Source organism: Crinia signifera, chromosome 4 (genome assembly GCF_055691185.1).
Source record: "Crinia signifera chromosome 4, ASM5569118v1, whole genome shotgun sequence".
Lineage (NCBI taxonomy): Eukaryota > Metazoa > Chordata > Amphibia > Anura > Myobatrachidae > Crinia > Crinia signifera.
Genome location: NC_139220.1, coordinates 16,893,917 through 16,921,191, shown reverse-complemented (window position 1 = coordinate 16,921,191; position 27,275 = coordinate 16,893,917). Strand labels below are relative to the sequence as shown.

The window sequence follows — 27,275 nt, the reverse complement described above, 5'->3', positions numbered from 1 at the left end:
GTAGCTGCCCTATAACACTCCTGACACATGCAGTAGCTGCACTATAACACTCCTGACACATGCAGTAGCTGCCCTATAACACTCCTGACACATGCAGTAACTGCCCTATAACACTCCTGACACATGCAGTAGCTGCCCTATAACACTCCTGACACATGCAGTAGCTGCTCTATAACACTCCTGACACATGCAGTAGCTGCCCTATAACACTCCTGACACATGCAGTAGCTGCCCTATAACACTCCTGACACATGCAGTAGCTGCTCTATAACACTCCTGACACATGCAGTAGCTGCTCTATAACACTCCTGACACATGCAGTAGCTGCTCTATAACACTCCTGACACATGCAGAAGCTGCACTATAACACTCCTGACACATGCAGCAGCTGCCCTATAACACTCCTGACACATGCAGTAGCTGCCCTATAACACTCCTGACACATGCAGTAACTGCCCTATAACACTCCTGACACATGCAGTAGCTGCCCTATAACACTCCTGACACATGCAGTAGCTGCCCTATAACACTCCTGACACATGCAGTAACTGCTCTATAACACTCCTGACACATGCAGTAGCTGCCCTATAACACTCCTGACACATGCAGTAGCCGCCCTATAACACTCCTGACACATGCAGTAGCTGCACTATAACACTCCTGACACATGCAGCAGCTGCCCTATAACACTCCTGACACATGCAGTAGCTGCCCTATAACACCCCTGACACATGCAGTAGCTGCACTATAACACTCCTGACACATGCAGTAGCTGCTCTATAACACTCCTGACACATGCAGTAGCTGCTCTATAACACTCCTGACACATGCAGTAGCTGCTCCACAACACTCCTGACACATGCAGTAGCTGCACTATAACACTCCTGACACATGCAGTAGCTGCCCTATAACACTCCTGACACATGCAGCAGCTGCCCTATAACACTCCTGACACATGCAGTAGCTGCACTATAACACTCCTGACACATGCAGTAGCTGCTCTATAACACTCCTGACACATGCAGTAGCTGCTCTATAACACTCCTGACACATGCAGCAGCTGCCCTATAACACTCCTGACACATGCAGTAGCTGCCCTATAACACTCCTGACACATGCAGTAGCTGCCCTATAACACTCCTGACACATGCAGTAGCTGCTCTATGACACTCCTGACACATGCAGTAGCTGCTCTATAACACTCCTGACACATGCAGTAACTGTCCTATAACACTCCTGACACATGCAGCAGCTGCCCTATAACACTCCTGACACATGCAGTAACTGCCCTATAACACTCCTGACACATGCAGTAACTGCAATATAACACTCCTGACACATGCAGTAACTGCACTATAACACTCCTGACACATGCAGTAACTGCTCTATAACACTCCTGACACATGCAGTAGCTGCCCTATAACACTCCTGACACATGCAGTAGCTGCTCTATAACACTCCTGACACATGCAGTATCTGCACTATAACACTCCTGACACATGCAGTAGCTGCCCTATAACACTCCTGACACATGCAGTAGCTGCCCTATAACACTCCTGACACATGCAGTAGCTGCCCTATAACACTCCTGACACATGCAGTAGCTGCTCTATAACACTCCTGACACATGCAGTAGCTGCCCTATAACACTCCTGACACATGCAGTAGCTGCTCCACAACACTCCTGACACATGCAGTAGCTGCCCTATAACACTCCTGACACATGCAGTAGCTGCTCCACAACACTCCTGACACATGCAGCAGCTGCCTATAACACTCCTGACACATGCAGTAGCTGCTCCACAACACTCCTGACACATGCAGCAGCTGCCCTATAACACTCCTGACACATGCAGTAGCTGCTCTATAACACTCCTGACACATGCAGTAGCTGCTCTATAACACTCCTGACACATGCAGTAGCTGCTCTATAACACTCCTGACACATGCAGCAGCTGCACTATAACACTCCTGACACATGCAGTAGCTGCTCTATAACACTCCTGACACATGCAGTAGCTGCTCTATAACACTCCTGACACATGCAGTAGCTGCTCTATAACACTCCTGACACATGCAGTAGCCGCCCTATAACACTCCTGACACATGCAGTAGCTGCTCCATAACACTCCTGACACATGCAGTAGCTGCTCTATAACACTCCTGACACATGCAGTAGCTGCTCTATAACACTCCTGACACATGCAGTAGCCGCCCTATAACACTCCTGACACATGCAGTAGCTACCCTATAACACTCCTGACACATGCAGCAGCTGCCCTATAACACTCCTGACACATGCAGTAACTGCCCTATAACACTCCTGACACATGCAGTAGCTGCACTATAATACTTCTGACACATGCAGTAGCTGCACTATAACACTCCTGACACATGCAGTAGCTGCACTATAACACTCCTGACACATGCAGTAGCTGCCCTATAACACTCCTGACACATGCAGCAGCTGCCCTGTAACACTCCTGACACATGCAGTAGCTGCTCTATAACACTCCTGACACATGCAGTAGCTGCCCTATAACACTCCTGACACATGCAGTAGCTGCTCCATAACACTCCTGACACATGCAGTAGCTGCTCTATAACACTCCTGACACATGCAGTAGCTGCTCTATAACACTCCTGACACATGCAGTAGCCGCCCTATAACACTCCTGACACATGCAGTAGCTACCCTATAACACTCCTGACACATGCAGCAGCCGCCCTATAACACTCCTGACACATGCAGTAACTGCCCTATAACACTCCTGACACATGCAGTAGCTGCACTATAATACTTCTGACACATGCAGTAGCTGCACTATAACACTCCTGACACATGCAGTAACTGCTCTAGAACACTCCTGACACATGCAGTAGCTGCACTATAACACTCCTGACACATGCAGTAGCTGCTCTATAACACTCCTGACACATGCAGTAGCTGCCCTATAACACTCCTGACACATGCAGTAACTGCACTATAACACTCCTGACACATGCAGTAGCTGCCCTATAACACTCCTGACACATGCAGTAGCTGCTCTATAACACTCCTGACACATGCAGTAGCTGCACTATAACACTCCTGACACATGCAGTAGCTGCCCTATAACACTCCTGACACATGCAGCAGCTGCACTATAACACTCCTGACACATGCAGTAGCTGCCCTATAACACTCCTGACACATGCAGTAGCTGCTCCACAACACTCCTGACACATGCAGTAGCTGCCCTATAACACTCCTGACACATGCAGTAGCTGCTCCATAACACTCCTGACACATGCAGTAGCTGCACTATAACACTCCTGACACATGCAGTAGCTGCACTATAACACTCCTGACACATGCAGTAGCTGCACTATAACACTCCTGACACATGCAGTAGCTGCACTATAACACTCCTGACACATGCAGCAGCTGCACTATAACACTCCTGACACATGCAGTAGCTGCCCTATAACACTCCTGACACATGCAGTAGCTGCTCCACAACACTCCTGACACATGCAGTAGCTGCCCTATAACACTCCTGACACATGCAGTAGCTGCTCCATAACACTCCTGACACATGCAGTAGCTGCACTATAACACTCCTGACACATGCAGTAGCTGCACTATAACACTCCTGACACATGCAGTAGCTGCCCTATAACACTCCTGACACATGCAGTAGCTGCCCTATAACACTCCTGACACATGCAGTAGCTGCCCTATAACACTCCTGACACATGCAGTAGCTGCTCTATAACACTCCTGACACATGCAGTAGCTGCCCTATAACACTCCTGACACATGCAGTAGCTGCCCTATAACACTCCTGACACATGCAGTAGCCGCCCTATAACACTCCTGACACATGCAGTAGCCGCCCTATAACACTCCTGACACATGCAGTAGCTGCCCTATAACACTCCTGACACATGCAGTAGCTGCCCTATAACACTCCTGACACATGCAGTAGCTGCCCTATAACACTCCTGACACATGCAGTAGCTGCCCTATAACACTCCTGACACATGCAGTAGCTGCACTATAACACTCCTGACACATGCAGTAGCTGCCCTATAACACTCCTGACACATGCAGTAGCTGCACTATAACACTCCTGACACATGCAGTAGCTGCCCTATAACACTCCTGACACATGCAGTAGCTGCACTATAACACTCCTGACACATGCAGTAGCCGCCCTATAACACTCCTGACACATGCAGTAGCTGCCCTATAACACTCCTGACACATGCAGTAGCTGCCCTATAACACTCCTGACACATGCAGTAGCTGCCCTATAACACTCCTGACACATGCAGTAGCTGCACTATAACACTCCTGACACATGCAGTAGCTGCCCTATAACACTCCTGACACATGCAGTAGCTGCTCTATAACACTCCTGACACATGCAGTAGCTGCACTATAACACTCCTGACACATGCAGTAGCTGCCCTATAACACTCCTGACACATGCAGTAGCTGCTCTATAACACTCCTGACACATGCAGTAGCTGCCCTATAACACTCCTGACACATGCAGTAGCCGCCCTATAACACTCCTGACACATGCAGTAGCTGCCCTATAACACTCCTGACACATGCAGTAGCTGCCCTATAACACTCCTGACACATGCAGTAGCTGCCCTATAACACTCCTGACACATGCAGTAGCTGCCCTATAACACTCCTGACACATGCAGTAGCTGCACTATAACACTCCTGACACATGCAGTAGCTGCCCTATAACACTCCTGACACATGCAGTAGCTGCACTATAACACTCCTGACACATGCAGTAGCTGCCCTATAACACTCCTGACACATGCAGTAGCTGCACTATAACACTCCTGACACATGCAGTAGCCGCCCTATAACACTCCTGACACATGCAGTAGCTGCCCTATAACACTCCTGACACATGCAGTAGCTGCCCTATAACACTCCTGACACATGCAGTAGCTGCCCTATAACACTCCTGACACATGCAGTAGCTGCCCTATAACACTCCTGACACATGCAGTAGCCGCCCTATAACACTCCTGACACATGCAGTAGCTGCCCTATAACACTCCTGACACATGCAGTAGCTGCCCTATAACACTCCTGACACATGCAGTAGCCGCCCTATAACACTCCTGACACATGCAGTAGCTGCCCTATAACACTCCTGACACATGCAGTAGCTGCACTATAACACTCCTGACACATGCAGTAGCCGCCCTATAACACTCCTGACACATGCAGTAGCTGCCCTATAACACTCCTGACACATGCAGTAGCTGCCCTATAACACTCCTGACACATGCAGTAGCTGCCCTATAACACTCCTGACACATGCAGTAGCTGCCCTATAACACTCCTGACACATGCAGTAGCCGCCCTATAACACTCCTGACACATGCAGTAGCTGCCCTATAACACTCCTGACACATGCAGTAGCTGCCCTATAACACTCCTGACACATGCAGTAGCCGCCCTATAACACTCCTGACACATGCAGTAGCTGCCCTATAACACTCCTGACACATGCAGTAGCTGCCCTATAACACTCCTGACACATGCAGTAGCTGCCCTATAACACTCCTGACACATGCAGTAGCTGCCCTATAACACTCCTGACACATGCAGTAGCTGCACTATAACACTCCTGACACATGCAGTAGCTGCCCTATAACACTCCTGACACATGCAGTAGCTGCCCTATAACACTCCTGACACATGCAGTAGCTGCCCTATAACACTCCTGACACATGCAGTAGCTGCACTATAACACTCCTGACACATGCAGTAGCCGCCCTATAACACTCCTGACACATGCAGTAGCTGCCCTATAACACTCCTGACACATGCAGTAGCTGCCCTATAACACTCCTGACACATGCAGTAGCTGCCCTATAACACTCCTGACACATGCAGTAGCTGCCCTATAACACTCCTGACACATGCAGTAGCTGCCCTATAACACTCCTGACACATGCAGTAGCTGCACTATAACACTCCTGACACATGCAGTAGCTGCCCTATAACACTCCTGACACATGCAGTAGCTGCACTATAACACTCCTGACACATGCAGTAGCTGCCCTATAACACTCCTGACACATGCAGTAGCTGCCCTATAACACTCCTGACACATGCAGTAGCTGCACTATAACACTCCTGACACATGCAGTAGCTGCCCTATAACACTCCTGACACATGCAGTAGCTGCACTATAACACTCCTGACACATGCAGTAGCTGCTCTATAACACTCCTGACACATGCAGTAGCTGCCCTATAACACTCCTGACACATGCAGTAGCCGCACTATAACACTCCTGACACATGCAGTAGCCGCCCTATAACACTCCTGACACATGCAGTAGCTGCCCTATAACACTCCTGACACATGCAGTAGCTGCCCTATAACACTCCTGACACATGCAGTAGCTGCCCTATAACACTCCTGACACATGCAGTAGCTGCCCTATAACACTCCTGACACATGCAGTAGCCGCCCTATAACACTCCTGACACATGCAGTAGCTGCCCTATAACACTCCTGACACATGCAGTAGCTGCCCTATAACACTCCTGACACATGCAGTAGCTGCCCTATAACACTCCTGACACATGCAGTAGCTGCCCTATAACACTCCTGACACATGCAGTAGCTGCACTATAACACTCCTGACACATGCAGTAGCTGCCCTATAACACTCCTGACACATGCAGTAGCTGCCCTATAACACTCCTGACACATGCAGTAGCTGCCCTATAACACTCCTGACACATGCAGTAGCTGCACTATAACACTCCTGACACATGCAGTAGCCGCCCTATAACACTCCTGACACATGCAGTAGCTGCCCTATAACACTCCTGACACATGCAGTAGCTGCCCTATAACACTCCTGACACATGCAGTAGCTGCCCTATAACACTCCTGACACATGCAGTAGCTGCTCTATAACACTCCTGACACATGCAGTAGCTGCTCTATAACACTCCTGACACATGCAGTAGCTGCTCTATAACACTCCTGACACATGCAGTAACTGCACTATAACACTCCTGACACATGCAGTAACTGCTCTAGAACACTCCTGACACATGCAGTAGCTGCACTATAACACTCCTGACACATGCAGTAGCTGCTCTATAACACTCCTGACACATGCAGTAGCTGCACTATAACACTCCTGACACATGCAGTAGCTGCTCTATAACACTCCTGACACATGCAGTAGCTGCCCTATAACACTCCTGACACATGCAGTAGCCGCCCTATAACACTCCTGACACATGCAGTAACTGCCCTATAACACTCCTGACACATGCAGTAGCTGCCCTGTAACACTCCTGACACATGCAGTAGCTGCTCTATAACACTCCTGACACATGCAGTAGCCGCCCTATAACACACCTGACACATGCAGTAGCTGCCCTATAACACTCCTGACACATGCAGTAGCTGCTCTATAACACTCCTGACACATGCAGTAGCTGCCCTGTAACACTCCTGACACATGCAGTAGCTGCTCTATATCACTCCTGACACATGCAGTAGCCGCCCTATAACACACCTGACACATGCAGTAGCTGCCCTATAACACTCCTGACACATGCAGTAACTGCCCTATAACACTCCTGACACATGCAGTAGCTGCCCTATAACACTCCTGACACATGCAGTAGCTGCCCTATAACACTCCTGACACATGCAGTAGCTGCTCCATAACACTCCTGACACATGCAGCAGCTGCACTATAACACTCCTGACACATGCAGTAGCTGCTCTATAACACTCCTGACACATGCAGTAGCCGCTCTATAACACTCCTGACACATGCAGTAGCTGCACTATAACACTCCTGACACATGCAGTAGCTGCCCTATAACACTCCTGACACATGCAGTAGCTGCCCTATAACACTCCTGACACATTTATTTATTTATTTATTAACAGTTTCTTATATAGCGCACACAGATTCCGCAGAGCTTTACAGAGCATAGTTATAATCAAAAACACATAACAAATTACAGTACAGGACAGTTTCGGACAAGTACATGGTTAATATGGATAGTTGCACCAGGGGACAGGACACTGAAGCAATTATCAGGGTGGCAAAGGTTTATATATTCTAAGAAAGGCACATAAGGAGAGAGGGCCCTGCTCGTGAGAGCTTACATTCTAAAGGGGAGGGTTAGACAGACTGGGGTGACACAGAAGGTGAAGAAGTGAGCTTAGACAGGTTAGGTTGAGAGATGGTCAGGTTTTATGCAGGAGGGTGGGAAGAGGTCAGCTTAGTCTTTAATATTTTAAGTCTAAAAAAGTGCTGGGTCATCCAAGAGTAGACAGCAGAGAAACAGTTGGAGATATGAGTGAGGATAGAGGGAGAGAGATCAGGAAAGGATCGGTAGATTTTAGTATTATCAGCATAGAGGTGGTAGTGGAAGTTAAGTGAGCAAATAAGCTCACCCAGGGAGGACATGTAGAGATAGAGAAGAAAAGGGCCAAGAATAAAATGTTGCGGGACACCTATTATCAATGGAAGAGCAGGAGAGCTAAAGTCATTAGAGGTACAGCTGTGCATTTTTAAAACAGACAGTGCATATGCAAGCAGAAAGAGTAATATTCAAAGTTTTAGCAGTTAAGAGTTGCACTTGCAGGTTTCGAGTTTTTGGCAAAGAATCTCAGACACTCTGATAGAGATTGGTATACCCCGGTCGTCTATTCAGCCCTTAAACTGTATTTTGGGTACATGGTCAACAACCACGATGTCATATGAATTTAGGCAACTTGCAGTTAACTTATGTGCTCTGGCGAAAATGGTCATAGCGAGATCATGGATGGATAAGAAAGGGCCGGGTTACAAGGAATGGGTGAACTTGGTTGATGCTACAGTTGAACATGAGAAGCATGTCCATGTTAATAGAGGAACGGTGGAAAAATTTTATAAGATTTGGAGTGGTTGGTTTCATAGAAGAACAGGCATCGGGTAACACTACTAAAGAATAAAGGGTTATGATATAAATACAATATTTTTTAAAGAAAAGCATTTTTTGAGGATAGGGATGGGGACATTAGAGTAATGGAAGTAGAGCACTGGCATCACGTGGCATCAATATTCACAAAAGAGCACTTAATAGTTGGTAGTAACCATAAAAGTCACAGATTAAGTAATAGTAACAGATAGGAACACTCAATTGATAGAGAAAATTAAAGTACACCAACCTCTTAGAAGTAAGATAATTTCTGGCTCAGCTGGGCAATGACTAAAATTGTCACTCGTTCTATACAGTACTGTATTGGGTTGCTTCGAGAATTTATAGTGGGTAGTGATGTTAGTAAAGTGACTGTGTCGGATGGTTTTATAATTGTCTTTATTTTGTTTTTACATGTATGTATGCTTTGTTTTTCTTTTTTTGTTTCGTATATGTATGTACATAAAAAAATTTATATAATAAAGAGTATATTAAAAAAAAAAAAGAGTTGCACTTGTGTTGATTGTAGTTTCCTTCAGTTTCTGTCCAGTTTAAGTCCAGGCTAAGTCTAGGCGACAGTGTGCGGTTGTATATTCCTTATTTATTTATTGTACACATGCAGTAGCTGCACTATAACACTCCTGACACATGCAGTAGCTGCCCTATAACACTCCTGACACATGCAGTAGCTGCAGTATAACTATTATGCATGTGATATATCGCAGTGGATCCTATTCCCCGCTGCCGGGGGGAGGGGGGGCTGCCCGTGTCGGAGGTCATCTGCGAACCCGATGTGTACGGGAACTCACATCAGAGTGGATGTCAAACACATCTGATTTGGCCACTCTTCACTTGACTTTTCCATTAGTATCTGGTTAAAAGTAGACAAGCTGCACTTGGGTACGGCCAGCTCTACCCTATCAGGAGGGGCATGCTGGGTAGGCCCGGATTATGCAAAAAAAAAAAAAAAAACCTCTATAGCAACATGTGTGACAATTTTAATTAGTAAAGTCTGGGTAGTGCGCCTGCGTTCTTTCTCTGTGTGTGCGGCACTACAAGTCTCAGCAAGCTAGAGACTGTCATTACATAGGGTGTGCGGTGTGTTTGATTGGTGTATACTCTGTCAGTGCCGCATAGTAGAATATATATATATATTCCATACGGCCAGGCACTTCCACGAATAAAAGTACAAGGGTCCCGGTGCCCGCTGAAGACCCCACAAGGTCAAATGTATATACTCACGCTGCTAGAAGCAGCAACAGCAGCACTTGGGTAGCAAAGAATATCACAAGAGCAGGAACTCAGCAATATATATATATATATTATATAACATTTATATATGTGCGTTTACAAGGCACCCGGCAAACTTGAACGGAGTTTCTTTCGTTATTAATAACCACAGGCTGTTTGTACTCAGGGACGTTATTAAGCGCTCAGTGCTCTGATGTGCGTTCCCCCGAGAGGACGATAAACCCATCTCTGGGCTCTCATTTGCTTAGATTAGGATTTATTGTCCTGGAAGAGATCGCATTGTGCTCATAACAGCGGAACAAAGCTTTGTTTATACCATTACGGCAAGTTGGGGCTCATTAAAGAAGGTATTATATATGGATTACAATGAAAACTGCCTAATAACACTACAGAGCAACAGTATAGAAACTCCAGGTCAGAAAACAATTGCAACATTTACAAAGTTACAGAAAGGTGAGTATTGCGCATAGTGATGTAGAAGGGCAAGGAGAGAACGATAACGTGAATATTAATGGTGGAGAGGAAGGGGGGGGGGGGGCAGGTATGGTTAATATTAATGGTGGAGAGGAAGGGAAGGGCGGGTATGGTAAATAGCAATGGTGGAGGGCAGGGAGATGGAGGGATGATGACTAGGGATGTATAAGAGCAGGGAGAGGGAGGGGTGATGACTAGTGATGTATAAGGGCAGGGAGAGAGAGGGATGAAGGATAGGGATGTATGAGGGCAGGGAGAGAGAGGGATGATGACTAGCAATGTATAAGGGCAGGGAGAGGGGAGGGATGATGAGTAGCGATGTATAAGGGCAGGGAGAGAGAGGGATGAAGGATAGGGATGTATGAGGGCAGGGAGAGGGGGTGATGACTAGTAATGTATAATGGCAGAGAGAGGGAGGGATGGTGACTAGCAATGTATAAGGGCAGGGAGAGGGAGGGATGATGAGTAGCGATGTATAAGGGCAGGGAGAGGGGAGGGATGATGAGTAGTGATGTATAAGGGCAGAGAGAGAGAGGGATGAAGGATAGGGATGTATGAGGGCAGGGAGAGGGAGGGATGATGAGTAGCGATGTATAAGGGCAGGAGGAGGGGGGGATGATGACTGGTGATGTATGAGGGCAGGGAGAGGGAGGGATGATGACTAGCAATGTATAAGGGCAGGTAGAGGGAGGGATGATGACTAGTGATGTATAAGGGAAGGGAGAGGGAGGGATAATGAGTAGCGATGTATAAAGGGCAGGAGGAGGGGGGATGATGACTGGTGATGTATAAGAGCAGGGAGAGGGGAGGGATGATGAGTAGCGATGTATAAGGGCAGGGAGAGGGGGGTGATGACTAGCGATGTACAGTATAAGGGCAGGGAGAGGGGAGGGATGATGACTAGCGAAGTATAAGCGCAGGGAGATGGAGGAATGATGACTAATGATGTATAAGAGCAGGGAGAAGGAGGGATGATGACTAGTGATGTATAAGGGCAGGGAGAGAGAGGGATGCTGACTAGCAATGTATAAGGGCAGGGAGAGGGAGGGATAATGACTAGCAATGTATAAGGGCAGGGAGAGAGAGGAATGATGACTAGTGATGTATAAGGGCAGGGAGAGGGGGGGGTGATGACTAGCGATGTATAAGGGCAGGGAGAGGGAGGGATGATGACTAGCAATGTATAAGGGCAGGGAGAGAGAGGGATGAAGGATAGGGATGTATGAGGGCAGGGAGAGGGAGGGATGATGACTAGCAATGTATAAGGGCAGGGAGAGGGAGGGATGATGACTAGTGATGTATAAGGGAAGGGAGAGGGAGGGATGATGACTAGCAATGTATAAGGGCAGGGAGAGGGAGGGATGATGACTAGTGATGTATAAGGGAAGGGAGAGGGAGGGATGATGACTAGTGATGTATAAGGGAAGGGAGAGGGAGGGATGATGACTAGTGATGTATAAGGGCAGGGAGAGAGAGGGATGATGACTAGCAATGTATAAGGGCAGGGAGAGGGAGCGATGATGACTAGCAATGTATAAGGGCAGGGAGAGGGAGGGATGATGACTAGCAATGTATAAGGGCAGGGAGAGAGAGGGGTGAAGGATAGGGATGTATGAGGGCAGGGAGAGGGAGGGATGATGACTAGCAATGTATAAGGGCAGGGAGAGGGAGGGATGATGACTAGTGATGTATAAGGGAAGGGAGAGGGAGGGATGATGACTAGCAATGTATAAGGGCAGGGAGAGGGAGGGATGATGACTAGTGATGTATAAGGGAAGGGAGAGGGAGGGATGATGACTAGCAATGTATAAGGGCAGGGAGAGGGAGGGATGATGACTAGTGATGTATAAGGGAAGGGAGAGGGAGGGATGATGACTAGTGATGTATAAGGGAAGGGAGAGGGAGGGATGATGACTAGTGATGTATAAGGGCAGGGAGAGAGAGGGATGATGACTAGCAATGTATAAGGGCAGGGAGAGGGAGCGATGATGACTAGCAATGTATAAGGGCAGGGAGAGGGAGGGATGATGACTAGCAATGTATAAGGGCAGGGAGAGAGAGGGATGAAGGATAGGGATGTATGAGGGCAGGGAGAGGGAGGGATGATGACTAGCAATGTATAAGGGCAGGGAGAGGGAGGGATGATGACTAGTGATGTATAAGGGAAGGGAGAGGGAGGGATGATGACTAGCAATGTATAAGGGCAGGGAGAGGGAGGGATGATGACTAGTGATGTATAAGGGAAGGGAGAGGGAGGGATGATGACTAGGGATGTATAAGGGAAGGGAGAGGGAGGGATGATGACTAGTGATGTATAAGGGCAGGGAGAGAGAGGGATGATGACTAGCAATGTATAAGGGCAGGGAGAGGGAGCGATGATGACTAGCAATGTATAAGGGCAGGGAGAGGGGAGGGATGATGAGTAGCGATGTATAAGGGCAGGAGGAGGGGGGGATGATGACTGGTGATGTATAAGAGCAGGGAGAGGGGGGTGATGACTAGCGATGTACAGTATAAGAGCAGGGAGAGGGGGATGATGACTAGCGATGTAGAAGGGCAGGGAGAGGGAGGGATGATGACTAGCGATGTATAAGGGCAGGGAGAGGGGAGGGATGATGACTAGCGATGTATAAGGGCAGGGGGAGGGATGATGACTAGCGATGTATAAGGGCAGGGAGAGGGAAGGATAATGACTAGCGATGTATGAGGGCAGGGAGAGGGAGGGATAATGACTAGCGATGTATAAGGGCAGGGAGAGGGAAAAATTATGACTAGCACGGTCTTCTCCTGGTTCACCTCATACCTCTCCGATCGCTCCTTGTCCGTCTCCACTCCGAGCTCCTCCTCTCCTACTACCCCGCAGCCAGTCGGTGTTCCCCAAGGGTCAGTCCTTGGCCCTCTCCTCTTCTCCCTCTACACCACCTCTCTGGGCACCCTCATCAGCTCCTATGGTTTCCATTACCACTGGTGATACCCTAATCTATCTCCCCCCCCCCCCCCGACCTATCCCCATCACTCCTGTCCAAGGTCTCCGAATGTCTCACGGCCATCTCAGCCTGGATGACCCAACGCTTCCCGAAACTAAACATGGCTAAAACTGAACTTCTAATCTTCCATCCCCCGAACATCCCCTCTTCTCCCACTATCTCCATCAGCATTGGTGAAACTGAGATCACCTCCACCGACCAAACGCGCTGCCTCGGTGTCATCATTGACTCCTCCCTCTCTTTCACCCCCCACATTCGTGCTCTCTCACAGTCTTGCCGCTTTCACCTACGCAACATCTCACGAATCAGACCATTCCTCTCCACTGACGCGACCAAAATTCTCATTCACTCTCTTGTCATCTCCCGCCTTGACTACCGCAACATCCTTCTCTCTGGGCTACCTCTCACCCGCCTCGCACCTCTCCAATCCATTCTTAACGCTGCTGCTAGGCTCTTCTTCCTCTCCCGCCGCTCTACCTCCGCCTCCCCCCTCTGTATCTCTTCACTGGCTCCCCATTCCTTTCAGAGTTCTCTTTAAACTCCTCACCACCACCTACAAGGCTCTCTCCTCCTCCACCGCCCCTTACCTCTCTTCACTGATCTCTAGCCACACTCCCTCCCCTCCTCTTTGCACCATTGCTGACCGCCGACTGACCTCTCACCTAATCACCTCCTCCCACTCCCATGTCCAAGACTTCTCTCGCGCTGCCCCCTGCACTGGAACAACCTCCTGCCACCCATCAGGCTTTCTGATTCCCTTACCTCCTTCAAGCGCTCCCTCCAAACCCACTTTTTTCAAATAGCCTATCCCTCCTCCTAACCTCTTTTGATCCTCCTATCCTGCCTCCGTTCCCATCCGTTCCTACTTATCCTATTGTTTTTCGTTCGTCCACCCACCTCATTTTAGTATGTTAACTCTTATGAGTAGGGCCCTCCTTCCTCACGAACTCACCCTACCTCTTTAACTCACCTGTGCTCCTGTCCTGTTCTACCCTTCCTCTACTTCATCTTCAGTCTCCTCGACAATTTCGACACCTACTTCTGAACTGATGCTGATTTTAGTTCTACCAGCTATACCCCTATTTATGCTGTATTTTATCAACACACCCTATACGTTACCTTGTAATTTGTTTTTTGTTTGTTTGCTATGTACGGCGCTGCGGACACTTTGTGGCGCCTTATAAATAAACGTACTACTATTACTACTACTAGTGATGTATAAGGGCAGGGAGAGGAAGGGATGATGACTAGTGATGTATAAGGGCAGGGAGAGAGCGGAATGATGACTAGTGATGTATAAGGGCAGGGAGAGGTAGGGATGATGACTAGCAATGTATAAGGACAGGGAGAGGGAGGGATGATCACTAGCGATGTATAAGGGCAGGGAGAGGGGAGGTATGATGACTAGCGATGTATAAGGGCAGGAGGAGGGGGGTGATGACTAGCGATGTACAGTATAAGGGCAGGGAGAAGGGAGGGATGATGACTAGCGATGTATAAGGGCAGGAGGAGGGGGGTGATGACTAGCAATGTATAAGGGCAGGGAGAGGGGAGGGATGATGAGTACTGATGTATAAGGGCAGGAGGAGGGGGGGATGATGGCCGGTGATGTATAAGAGCAGGGAGAGGGGAGGGATGATGACTAGCGATGTATAAGGGCAGGAGGAGGGGGGTGATGACTAGCGATGTACAGTATAAGGGCAGGGAGAAGGGAGGGATGATGAGTAGCGATGTATAAGGGCAGGAGGAGGGGGGTGATGACTAGCGATGTACAGTATAAGGGCAGGGAGAAGGGAGGGGTGATGACTAGCAATGTATAAGGGCAGGGAGAGGGGGGTGATGACTAGCGATGTATAAGGGCAGGGAGAGGGGCTGGATGATGACTAGCGATGTACAAGGGCAGGAGGAGGGAGGGATGATGACTGGTGATGTATAAGAGCAGGGAGAGGGGAGGGATGATGAGTAGCGATGTTTAAGGGCAGGGAGAGGGGGGTGATGACTAGCGATGTACAGTATAAGGGAAAGGGAGAGGGGGGGGTGATGACTAGCGATGTATAAGGGCAAGGAGAGGGGGCGGGATGATGACTGGTGATGTATACGGACAGGCATGAGAAAGAAAAGCACTGAATTGCAGGGTAAGACGGTCATGTCTGACTCCCATACTCTTCCATATTGGGAAGACATAATCTGTGTATTGGACAAAGACAATAGAATGAGAGAATACTCTATTAGAATCATATGATTTCGTCTTGCCAAACCCCGCACAGGTCCTCAAAGTGAGAACTGTAAAATGAAATTGGGTTGAACCATAGGATCAAACACTGGTAATAACTGACAGCTAATATATTTCCCAGTACAGAATTACTGCCCATTGAACGTTCGCCCTTTGCTGTTACAACACTCTCTGGACATAGATGTATTGAGATTTGATAAAGCAGAAAGATCTCAGACAGGGCAGGCAGAGGAATAAGCCAATAACCTCCGCTGGATCCTAGAACGCCGTTCTCCAGGAGTCTCTGTGATTAACAAACTTGGGAGAAAATGAGCCACAAAAACACTAAAAATGGGAAAGTGTCAGCCCTCTCCGCAACACAAACACCCGCTGCAGAACACAGCGCAACAACGCCAAGAAGACCATTAATTGCGGCTTAGAGGTTCCTGAAGCCTCTTCTCCGATTCCCATTTTCATTAAATGCCAAATGCTTATTATAGCTTGGACTGGTTTTCTTTGTTTGAAGTCCAACAATCACACATAGAAATACCTGTGGCAAATAGTCTGGAGCGTTGTATAATCATATTCTTATTTGGCCGGTATAACGGTTCCATGAACAGCGCAGGATGTGAACAAGCAGCGGGGCTGGAGACAGACTGGTGGACTCAGTAATCCCTGAATGTGAGATTTAAGTTATTTTATTCTATCAGATCCATATATAAACATATAGATGCGTCTTCATACATCATTGCTGCAGTGACGCCAAACAGACATTCGTGGCGCGCCTGGCCGCATGAGACTCTGATGATGTCGGGGGTCTTCTCTGCTGAAAAATGCGCAATTCAGCATGGATCATTAATCTGCAGATGACCGCAAGTAGAAAGCCGCCACCCAGACAGAAAAAAAAAAGTGAATTGCGTTTAAGATCCCTACACAATTTCTGACGCTATTTCAGCTTGCGCCTGCCCAATGCATAGAGATCACAATTTGATCAATGCACGATTTGCTAAATTGCTAATTAGAGACCAAGGCCCGTAGTCACAACTCAACTAGGATGAACGAGGAGACTGTGCTGCCTATTTTACACTTGTATCATTGTGAGCGACTGAGTCTCGGAGTCTGTACAGGAAGTGCTTCAATGAAGCAGCTGCAGCTTTTTTTCCAATACAAGTTCTGTTCTGCTCCGCATACAGACATGCAATATGGAACGTGTCATATATCACATTACTCAGCGCAGTCTCCTCCTGTGTCCTAGTCACATTGGATTGTGAATAGACACCCACAAAAAAACATTGTCCAACGGTAGCAGAGCTACACGGGACCCGGCGGCTCACTAGCACCAGGCCTCTCGCACTGCATGGCTTACTGAGGCTGGATGTACAGATGGGTCTACATACATCTATCCACCATTCGATACAAGTCGTGTTATACAAAAAGCGCAACTCTATAGCGGCGGGCGTCTTTTTTTGCAACTTTCTCTCTTACATAGCGCCTAATTTGCAAAACAGAGAGAGTTTCATGCACAAGCAGCTTCTGCAGATTAAAATGATATGCGGCATCTATCTGCATAAGAAATGGAACTTAGTGTTTTCTGCTGCATATAATTTAAATCATCAGAAGCTGCTTGTGCGCCTTAGTCGCTCTGATGTGCAAATAGGACACTATTTGTCAGAAAAAAAAGAGAAAAAAAAAGACAACAGGCGCTACCAAGTTGCACGACTATAAGGGCTGTTTAATGTTTGCGGTATATCGGATCGACGGTGTCTGGATCGACCGAGCTTAGTCAAACCCATCTACTTAGATGTCTAAAGCATCTAGATCCCCCGTAACGAAAGATAGACGCAAGCGTTCGGTCGATGGGAGCGTGATTGTAAAGTAACGATGTCACAATACATCATATAGGCGTTGTGGAATCACTGACTCATTTACAGTATATACAAACTGTAAAAGAGGCTCCTTGACCGCCGTACACAACGAGCGCCTGAAGGAAGGAATACAACATTACATGGAAGATAAATGGGGTATCGACTGCCTTGGTTTATTCTCCTGGCTTCTATTAATCTGCTGCACTCGTCATCTGTCACCGCTTTCATGCCCAGAGAGACGTCAGCACGGATAACCAGACACAACACATCGTTTCATCCCATTTAAACTCCACCGGACCATGGACGTTAGTTGGCTGGGTGCATGTAATGGGTTGTCAGAAGCCAACGGAGATCCAACTCCAATTATGGTCATAGGAGCACATGAGATATTAATAACTCACATGTGAGCAATGGAACATTCAGATTCCCTAGTTATCGGGCGATACTACGTTTTAGAGGCGGAGTTAGAGTTTACAACGCAGGCGCTCCTACTTTCCAGTGTTATATGGAGGCGATTGCGGGGCACAACGCAAAAATCTACTAAGTGGCGCAGTGATCTCTAATATTATAATACCTGCTACAATTATACCAAAGCCAATGGTGTTTAAGGCGTCGGGGAAGGGCACTCAGCCAGTTCCTTTAATTTTCCAAAGGCTTCAATCTGGTGAAGTTCTGGTCTCCTTGTTTTTTTAATAGGACATGTTGAACGTTCAAGTTGAATCTACTGCAGTGTTTCTCACACTCTGTCCTCAGGACCCCAAACAGGACATGTTTTCCAGGTCACCTGTGAATCTTTAATATGTGACAGTTGGAGATACGCAGTGCAGCTGCTAGCGAGTCGGGAAAACATGACCTGTTTGGGGCCCTGAGTTTGGGGATGGGATATTGGGTCGACCCAACAAAGATCGGCATGCATTGAGTCGATCACTGAGGTCGACAGGGGGTAGGTTGACACCTGAAGGGGTCGATGCAGCTTTAGGTCGATAGGGCCATAAGGACGACACAAGCATTAGGTTGACAATAGGCAGGTAGACGTTCAAAGCGTTGACACAGGATTTTCAAGGGTTTTTTGACCCAAATGTCAACACAGTCGACATGGACACCGAAAAAGTGCACTGCGACCCCTCGCATGGCTCGCTTCGCTCACTATTAGGTTCTCTGAGAGCAGGTGTTGGGGCAATATCAGTCTCATCTGCCAAAGGGTCACATCAAATACTACAGGCAGACTGCACCGGACGCATGGAACGCAGAATGAATATAAAAGCAGTGTGCAGTACTATGTCCCCTAGGACAGCACAGTGACCGTAATGCAGCAAGGAGGAACCAGGACGGGTAGGTCGGTGAGAGGTCTTGGAGATGCCCGCTTACCTTGGCAGGTGCGCTCGTCTGTTAGTAACTTGTAACCCTTCTGGCAGCTGCATTCAAAGCTCCCGACGGTGTTGCGGCAGAAATGGTCACAGCCCCCATTGTTCACCAGACACTCATCGATATCTGGAAGAAGGAAGGAGAATTCCTGTCAGCACTTTACCTGTATACCGGTTACTGGCGGATAGTTTAGGACATCGGAAGGAATACCCCGTCAGCCTGGATTGCCGGTAGACACTGGAACGACGTTAATGAACGACAGAACGATGGTGTTCCGTCCCTCATTAGCATATAACAGGACGTTATTGACATCGTCAGGTCAGATGTGCAGCACATGTAACCTTACGGCGCTACATACACACTGAGCAATGTTGGCAATGGGTCATTCTGATCCAATCAGATGACATATCCCTCGGTGTGCACCCAGCTTAGATGTCACTGACTCAATGGAACAGGGCACCTTGCCTCGAGTCTACTAAGACAATACAATAACGGGGAAGCCACCAGATGGGCATTTATGGCACCTTAGATGGTACCAGATTAGATCTACGGAACTGTATAAATATTAAGGGCGGGATTTAACTAACCTTCACAATTGGAGCAGTTGCCCGTAGCAACCAAGCAATTTAAAACTTTCATGGTTTAACATATTCTATAAAATAATAGGCGGCACATTAGCAGTTGCCATGGGTAACCTCTCCAACTGTCCTCCTTAGGATTGATATACCTCCCTCTAACAATGTTATATACTGTATATAAACATAACCGGTTTCTATATACAGGACATTATCTACACTGCAGTATATTTAGGGCAACATGCGGTGTGTATACATAGTGGTGATCATGTATGTGGGGGAGATCTTGTACTGCACACCCTAATTACATATATAATGAGAAGTGCTATCATGCTGAGACTTATAACACAGATACACGCTCTATAGAACCAAGCACTAAAAAATCGGAATAATTATATTGACTATTTGAGGTCCCGCACCCTAGACTTTACCGGTAGTGTTAGGGACCCACCAGATGAGGTCACCAGGACGTTGGTTGATGGGCCCATATTTTTGGGTCAAAAAGTACACCAAGCACGTTCAATTTTGTTCTGTAAGTGGGTTTTTCAATCCTGACCAGTTTGCGGTTTGCCCAACAGAAAATCGGCAGGTGGGATTCAATGGCCCGCCTACTGATTGCCGAAAAGTGAGCGTGTCCACGTAAACGGTCATATATTGTCAATCTGCGGCCGGGATCGCCCCCCCCCCCATCGGGAATAGTGGCGGAGTATTGAATACCCCCCTTAGGCTGCAGAGTTCTGTTCTATAGAGGGGAGGTGTTTGGCATGCCGGCGGTCAAAATCCTGATCCCAACAACGATGGAAATGGACACGCTAAAATCCTGGCAGCCGGCATCCTGATCGTGAGAATGTCCGGATCCCTTAGTGTTAGGCCACAAGTTTGGGTTTGGTGGTGGTGGGGGGGGGGGGGGGGGGGTTTAGGGTTAGTGGGGGAAGGTTAGGGTTGGGTTGTGCCACTAAAAAGGAGGGCTTACACTATTCTCCTATCTGATCACTCTCTGTCTCACCTTCTCCAAGGAAGCACACCATCATCCTCTTCAAGGGGAAGATGTATTAAGCCATGTAAAGAGAAAGTGCAAGGAGATAACCCACCAGCCAATCAACTGTATTTGAAAAATGACAGTTGGAGTTGATTGGCTGGTGCATTATTTCCTTCCACGCTTAATACATCTGCCCCCGAGTCGGTTCCTACAGAAGAGGGGACATCGTCCCCCCGACAACCTATTGTTTCCTTCTGCTGTAATCCCCACCGAGCGAGGGTCTTAGGAACGCCGGATTATTTACATTAAAAACAGAATATTTTCTGCTTTTCCAACTGACGTGCAATATCCCATATTAAAGCCAGCTGAGTGATCTCGGGCTCTGCGGAGAGATAAATCCTGACCCTGGGGATTATGTGCTGCACCGGAGACGGACAACCTGCAGTTCTCCGACTGTCTGCCATGCTGGGACTTGTAGTTCATTTCAGCACAGCTGGCCAATGGTAAAGAAACAATCTACAGTATTCCTGTAACAAGTACTCCACGGTCCCCAAATGCACTGCACTGGTTTGCTATGTTTTTTCCAGGTTGATCCCTTTTCCACTGAAAAAAGAAACCCGGGAAAGCATAGCAGCAGTGGTGGTGGTGTTGGTGGTGAGGGGGCACTTGCACGTGGGTACCGGCAGAGAGGTCAATGATAGGTGGATGGGCACTGGCAGGGTCATCGGCGGGCAAGCGGGCACCAGTGTGGGTGGGGTGTCTTGTGGCTATGGGTGAGATGTACTAAGCCTGGGAGAGTGTTAAGTGGAGAGAGGGAAAAGCGCCAACCACCCAGCTCCTAACTGCCATGTTACAGGCTGCGTTTGAGAAAAACTTAGCTTGTTGGTAACTTTATCTCTCTCCACTTTTTCACTGTCCGAGGCTTCGTACATCTGTTCCCAGATTCTTTACCAAGCATCATATTCACAGCATTAATTTACTGTATTTGGAATCAAGAACTAGGTCCCCAGCCAATGATCTCATCCTATTATCAGATTTTAATATCACTTGCTTGGATCTCATCTAATGTATGCAGACAAGTAAGTACATCATGGTCAGCGGCACAGATGTAAGTGATAATGACCGGCGGGAGGAGGGAGGGTCGGAGAAGTGACTGATCTTGGTCCAGCTCTGTGCGCACTGATATCAGTGCTGGTGCGTTATAATGTGGCGGGAACTGAACGGGGCGCTGGCGTCAGGTCGCTCGGAATCCAGAACCACATAATATAAAGCACCTGTTACTGTATCTCTTACGCCTATGCCCATACATGAACATGGACAACTGGACAGTTAGGGGTACATTTACTAAGTTTATCCCATGGCTTAGCACCTGTGCCCAAATATGAAAATACTTCCAACCTGACCATTAGGGTGCCTTAAGGACCACATTTAGGAACCCCTGGATTATTAAGCCACACTACAAACCAGACTGGGTTTCTCCGTACCAGTGGTGCCAAACTCATGACTCTCCAGCTGTTGTGGAACTACACATCCCAGCATGCCCTGCCACAGATTTTATATAACGGATTGCTAAAACTGTGGCAGGGCATGCTGGGACGTTTAGTTCCACAACAGCTGGAGGGCCAGGAGTTTGATACTACTGCTCTGTACGAACGCTAAATCATTGCCCATTGGGGGCCAGGCCTAGCAGGCAGCGCACATCCATCCGTTTCTACAGGTCTCCCATGGAAGTTGTATTTTACCTGAATAAAGGTGAATTGTTTTGCACGCAGCCCTTATTCCTCGGACTACATGAGGGAGGGGTGAGGGGGAGCAGGTGGGTCGCAAAGCAAGGGGACAGCAATGCAGTTCCGAATGGTCTCTGACATCTGTATTGTGCGGGGGCGAGGAAGCGTATGTATGATCTCTATACAAACATGTATATAATAAGTGCATTATGCAGGGTAGCGCAGATCACGTGACACAGACCGCCACAACCATTGTAGACATTATCCCGCAAACTGCAATTTAAACACAAGTGATGGCTGTATGTATGTAACCCTTTATCCCACAAACAGGTGCGTTTCACCTAACAAAAGCCCCAAATTCTCCATTAGAAATACAGCTTTATAGCACCTGACATTAGCCAAAGGCACATGTATACTTCCCAAAGAACACACGATAAAAAGTATCAGCGTCTTAACCATTCGCTAGCTTAACCCTGCGAGCGCCGAGTCAATTTGTCAAAATAGGTGTGAAAATTGGGCAAAACATAATTATTTTTTTTAGTTTACACTTTTTGTTTTTGTTTGAATTTATATAACAAATGTGAGCGACGCTGGGATTTTTTAGCGGATATTTTGTGCATCTCTCGCGGAGAGATCCGGACTAGAAGATCGTATTCTATACGTTGGCGGGATCCCATATTATCGGGACCAGAGCAGAACGCTCTAGAACTTGCCTCCCCCTATGACTGGATTAAAATGAGCACAGTTCCAGTATGTACTGAGTGGATTGTGCGGACATTGCCATGTATGCGTCAGTACTAACACATGTATGTTACATTTCTCCCCGGCCCGGAGCAGGGAGCGGGTCTCTCCCTGGTAACCATGGCAGTCAGACAGCCGGGCTCAAGGCATGTTTGCTTAGTGTAAGCTTTGGATATCGCCCCTCTAGTCAAACAACGTGCCAGAAGATTAACAAGGATTTCACAGTAAGGACGGAGGGTCCAAGTAATAAGAAAAATGTGTTCCCTCTTCCTACAGCCACAGGGCATTCTGAAATCTAGCCATGGACGGGGTCAGACACATAGAAAGGCGATTAATGCCGGTAGGGGGCTGAGCTGCTATCGCTCTGTGTATACACTGCAGTGCTGACCGCTTCTGGGGACCTATTTAGCATTAAGGTGTTGTACTAGTGATATAGGCGTCTATGGGGGTTATTCTGGTTCACTCCTTCTGGCAAATTCCTTCTTAGATGGACAAAACCATGCTGCACTGCAGCTGGGGCAGATGTAACATGTGCAGAGGGAATTAGATTCGGGTGAGTTATTTTGTTTCTGTGCAGGGAAAATACTGGCTGCTTTACTTTTACACTGCAATATAGATCTCACTTTGAAGCAAAACCCCATCCAAATCTAATGCTCTCTGCACATGTTACATCTGCCCCACCTGCAGTGCACCTGGTTTTGTCCACTTGAGAAGGAATTTGCCAGAAGGAGTGAACCAGAATAACCCCCTATGTACTAAGTGTCGGAGAGAGAGAAAGTACTATTCGGCTCCCGTCATGTTACAGGCTGCTTTTGAAAATGACAGTTAGGAGCAGGTAACGAGGAGAAAGAGGTGAAGAACAAACCAATTGACACCCAACTATCATTTTTCTAACGCCGTATGCAATGTGGCAGTTAGGAGCTGATTGGCTGGTAAGTTATTTCCCCCCACTTTTCTCTCCAATGCTTAGCAAATAAGCCCTTTTAACTCTGTATACTTTATCTCTCTTCAAGTCTTAGTACATAGACCACACAGCACCCCAAAAGCTCATATCTCTACACAATGCTCCTTGAACTATGCTGCCAGTTCGATGCCCGCAGCTCGGCCTGACTATGGCGGCTACCCAGTTGGCACAGTATAGGATTGCAGAACTGACGTCTGCTGGCGGTCAGAATACTGAAGCTGGCATCCGAAAGGAGGGAATCCAGACAGGGGTCAGCTTAAGTATACTTACCTTTATTTATGGAGCGTAAGTTTGTAAAAGCTGGTGCTTCCAGTCGTGTTTATTCCCAATATTTAAAAGGGCGATGCTCATACTAGCTGTATCTTACTAATAAAAGCATTGCCCCTTTTAATATCCGTCACACACGTGATCAGTAGCGCTGTTTTAAAGTGTGTTGTAGATCGGGCATATCGCGAATACACCAATATTAGCTAGACACAGGGCTTCTCACGCACTAACAGAACCGTTACGGTGCCCATACACTTGTGCGACCGAATGCGATGCCCGATCACAACTTAAGGTGCCCAAGTGCTTTTTTTCAGCACCCGATGTGGCATGCCACATCGGGTGCTGGAAGAGTTCAGGCGTCGGGCTTTGATGTAGCTGAGCACTGTTCAGTAGGGCTGGTGTGCGGTGGTAGTCAGAGGTAGGGTGTCCAATCCCGGGATCGTCGGGATCCCGGGATTTGGCCCCCAAAACGCCGGGATTTCAATCCTGGGATTGGGAACACCAATCCCGAGAATTTGGGATTAGACTGCGTCTGAGCTCTCGCTCAGACGCTGCCGGCTTCTCCCATATCCGACAGTGCAGCAGTGCGCAGCGTGATGAGGTCAGAAGTCACGCTGCGCAGGGCACAGCCGTCCGCCCGCCCACCCAGCCTTCCCGGCTCCCGACCACCCCGCCGTTTGAGCCCGGCAACCCAGCAGCCCTCCCACCCGCCCACTCAGCATCCCGGCTCCCGGCCTCCCAATCAGCCCGGCCGCCCACTCAGCAACCTGGCCCCTAAATGTAAGTAAATATGCGGGCGGCCAGAGTGCTTTTTATTATTAGGGAAGCCAATCCCGGGATCCCAGGATTGGAATCCCGGGATTGAGCATTTTTCAATTCCGAATCCCGGGATTGAAAAAATGCCCTGGGATTGGCATCTCTAGTCAGTGGCGGGCGGCACAATATGAAAAAATTCTAAACACTGGGTACCCCTCTGATTGGCTGAGAGAACTCTCAGCCACTCAGAGGCCTCACATTCAGGTGGCTGCTGATTGGCTGAGAGAGCTCTCTCTCTCAGCCAATCGGAGGGTCGCCCAGTCTTTTGAAAGTTTTTTTAAATTTTGCTGTTGGCCACCCCTGCTGCACAATGCTCCGTTTCACCACCGCCCGCTCCCTGAATCCGTCGCCAGCGCTCCTGCAGCCCGCCGATCCACGGATCTTTTATAACCACATGCAATCGCTCACGCAGTTCAATTTATATTATGTGCAGTACATAATATCTATTGACGCGGCATTCGACCGGCGGGCCCGCGCATCGCAACGGGTGACACATTCGATGTCCAAACAATCCTTCAATTTATCGTGCAGGTGCGGTCAAAATCGAAGGATTGTATGCAATATCGCCCTAGTGTATGGGCACCGTAAGGCGCACAGCGTACTGCCAGTGAGTAACACACCAGTTATGGGTGTGAGGCAGATTCTTTTCTACAGTAATTACGGCTCTGTGCTAATATGAAGCCTTGGCTGTTATTTTAACTTTTCTACGTCTTGCTGCATTTATTGCTGTTCTGCATTTCGGGAGAAGTCCACCTGAACGGAGTCTACTATATGTTTGTGTGTGGCTTTCCATTTAATTAGCAATGTGTGAAGGCTTTCTTCCCCTCCAGCACACGATGGAACAAACAAACACACAAACAGGACCTGGCTGTCACCTCAATAAATCTCTGCAGACGTCTGCTTGGTGCCCTGGAATGATGCAGGAAAAGCCACACGCTTCCTGCCCGGTCACCTACTGATTCGCGGCTATTTAAAGCACAGGATCAACACATCGAATGTGAATCACACAGTACAACCCAATAATGAGATCCGTGGCTGCCTACAGACGGGCAAGTCTCATGTGCAGGAATCTCCCTGTCTGGTGTCTTGTACAGTATTCGCTCCCTGCCTGCTGTCTCTGGTACCGCATGCTCTCGCTGCCTGCTGTCTCTTGTACCGCATGCTCCACCTGCCTGCTGTCTCTTGTACCGCATGCTCCACCTGCCTACTGTCTCTTGTACAGCATGCTCCCTCTTATATTGCATGCTCCACCTGCCTGCTGTCTCTTGTACCGCATGCTCCACCTGCCTGCTGCCTCTTGTACCGCATGCTCCATCTGCCTGCTGCCTCTTGTACAGCATGCTCCACCTGCCTGCTGCCTCTTGTACAGCATGCTCCACCTGCCTGCTGCCTCTTGTACAGCATGCTCTCGCTGCCTGCTGTTTCTTGTACCACATGCTCCACCTGCCTGCTGCCTCTTGTACAGCATGCTCCACCTGCCTGCTGTCTCTTGTACCACATGCTCCCTCTTGTACCGCATGCTCCACCTGCCTGCTGCCTCTTGTACAGCATGCTTCACCTGCCTGCTGCCTCTTGTACAGCATGCTCCACCTGCATGCTCCTCCTGACTGCTGTCTCTTGAAGAGCATGCTCCAACTGCCTGGAGCCTCCTCTGTAGCACGCTTCTAGTAACATAGGGGTTTATTCTAGTTCATTCTTTCTGACAAAATCCTTCTTAGATGGACAAAACCATGTGCACTGCAGGGGGCAGATGTAACATGTGCAGAGAGAATTAGATTTGGGTGAGTTATTTTGTTTCTGTGCAGGGAAAATACTGACTGCATGATTTTACACTTCAATATAGATCTCACTTTGAAGAAAAACCACACCCAAATCTAATTCTCTCTGCACAAGTTACATCTGCCCCACCCGCAGTGCACATCGTTTTGTCCATCTAAGAAGGATTTTGTCAGAAAGAATGGACTAGAATAACCCCCATGGTGACATAGTAATTAAGGCTGAAAAAAAGACATTAGTCCATTGAGATCAACCTATCTAACTTAGTATTGTAGTGTAGTGTAGTGCCTGGGGCTCTGTAGC

General features: G+C 48.1%; 1 protein-coding gene across 4 annotated transcripts in view; it reads right to left on the bottom strand.

The window, feature by feature from the left end:
- Positions 1-27,275, bottom strand: part of SCUBE1 (signal peptide, CUB domain and EGF like domain containing 1) — a 208,088-nt gene that overhangs the window by 31,401 nt on the left and 149,412 nt on the right. For all 4 annotated transcript variants that reach the window (XM_083181247.1, XM_083181248.1, XM_083181249.1 and 1 more), the window contains one exon: positions 19,131-19,253. In XM_083181247.1, coding sequence (XP_083037373.1) covers positions 19,131-19,253 — 123 coding nt within the window. The remainder of the gene's footprint in view (positions 1-19,130; positions 19,254-27,275) is intronic.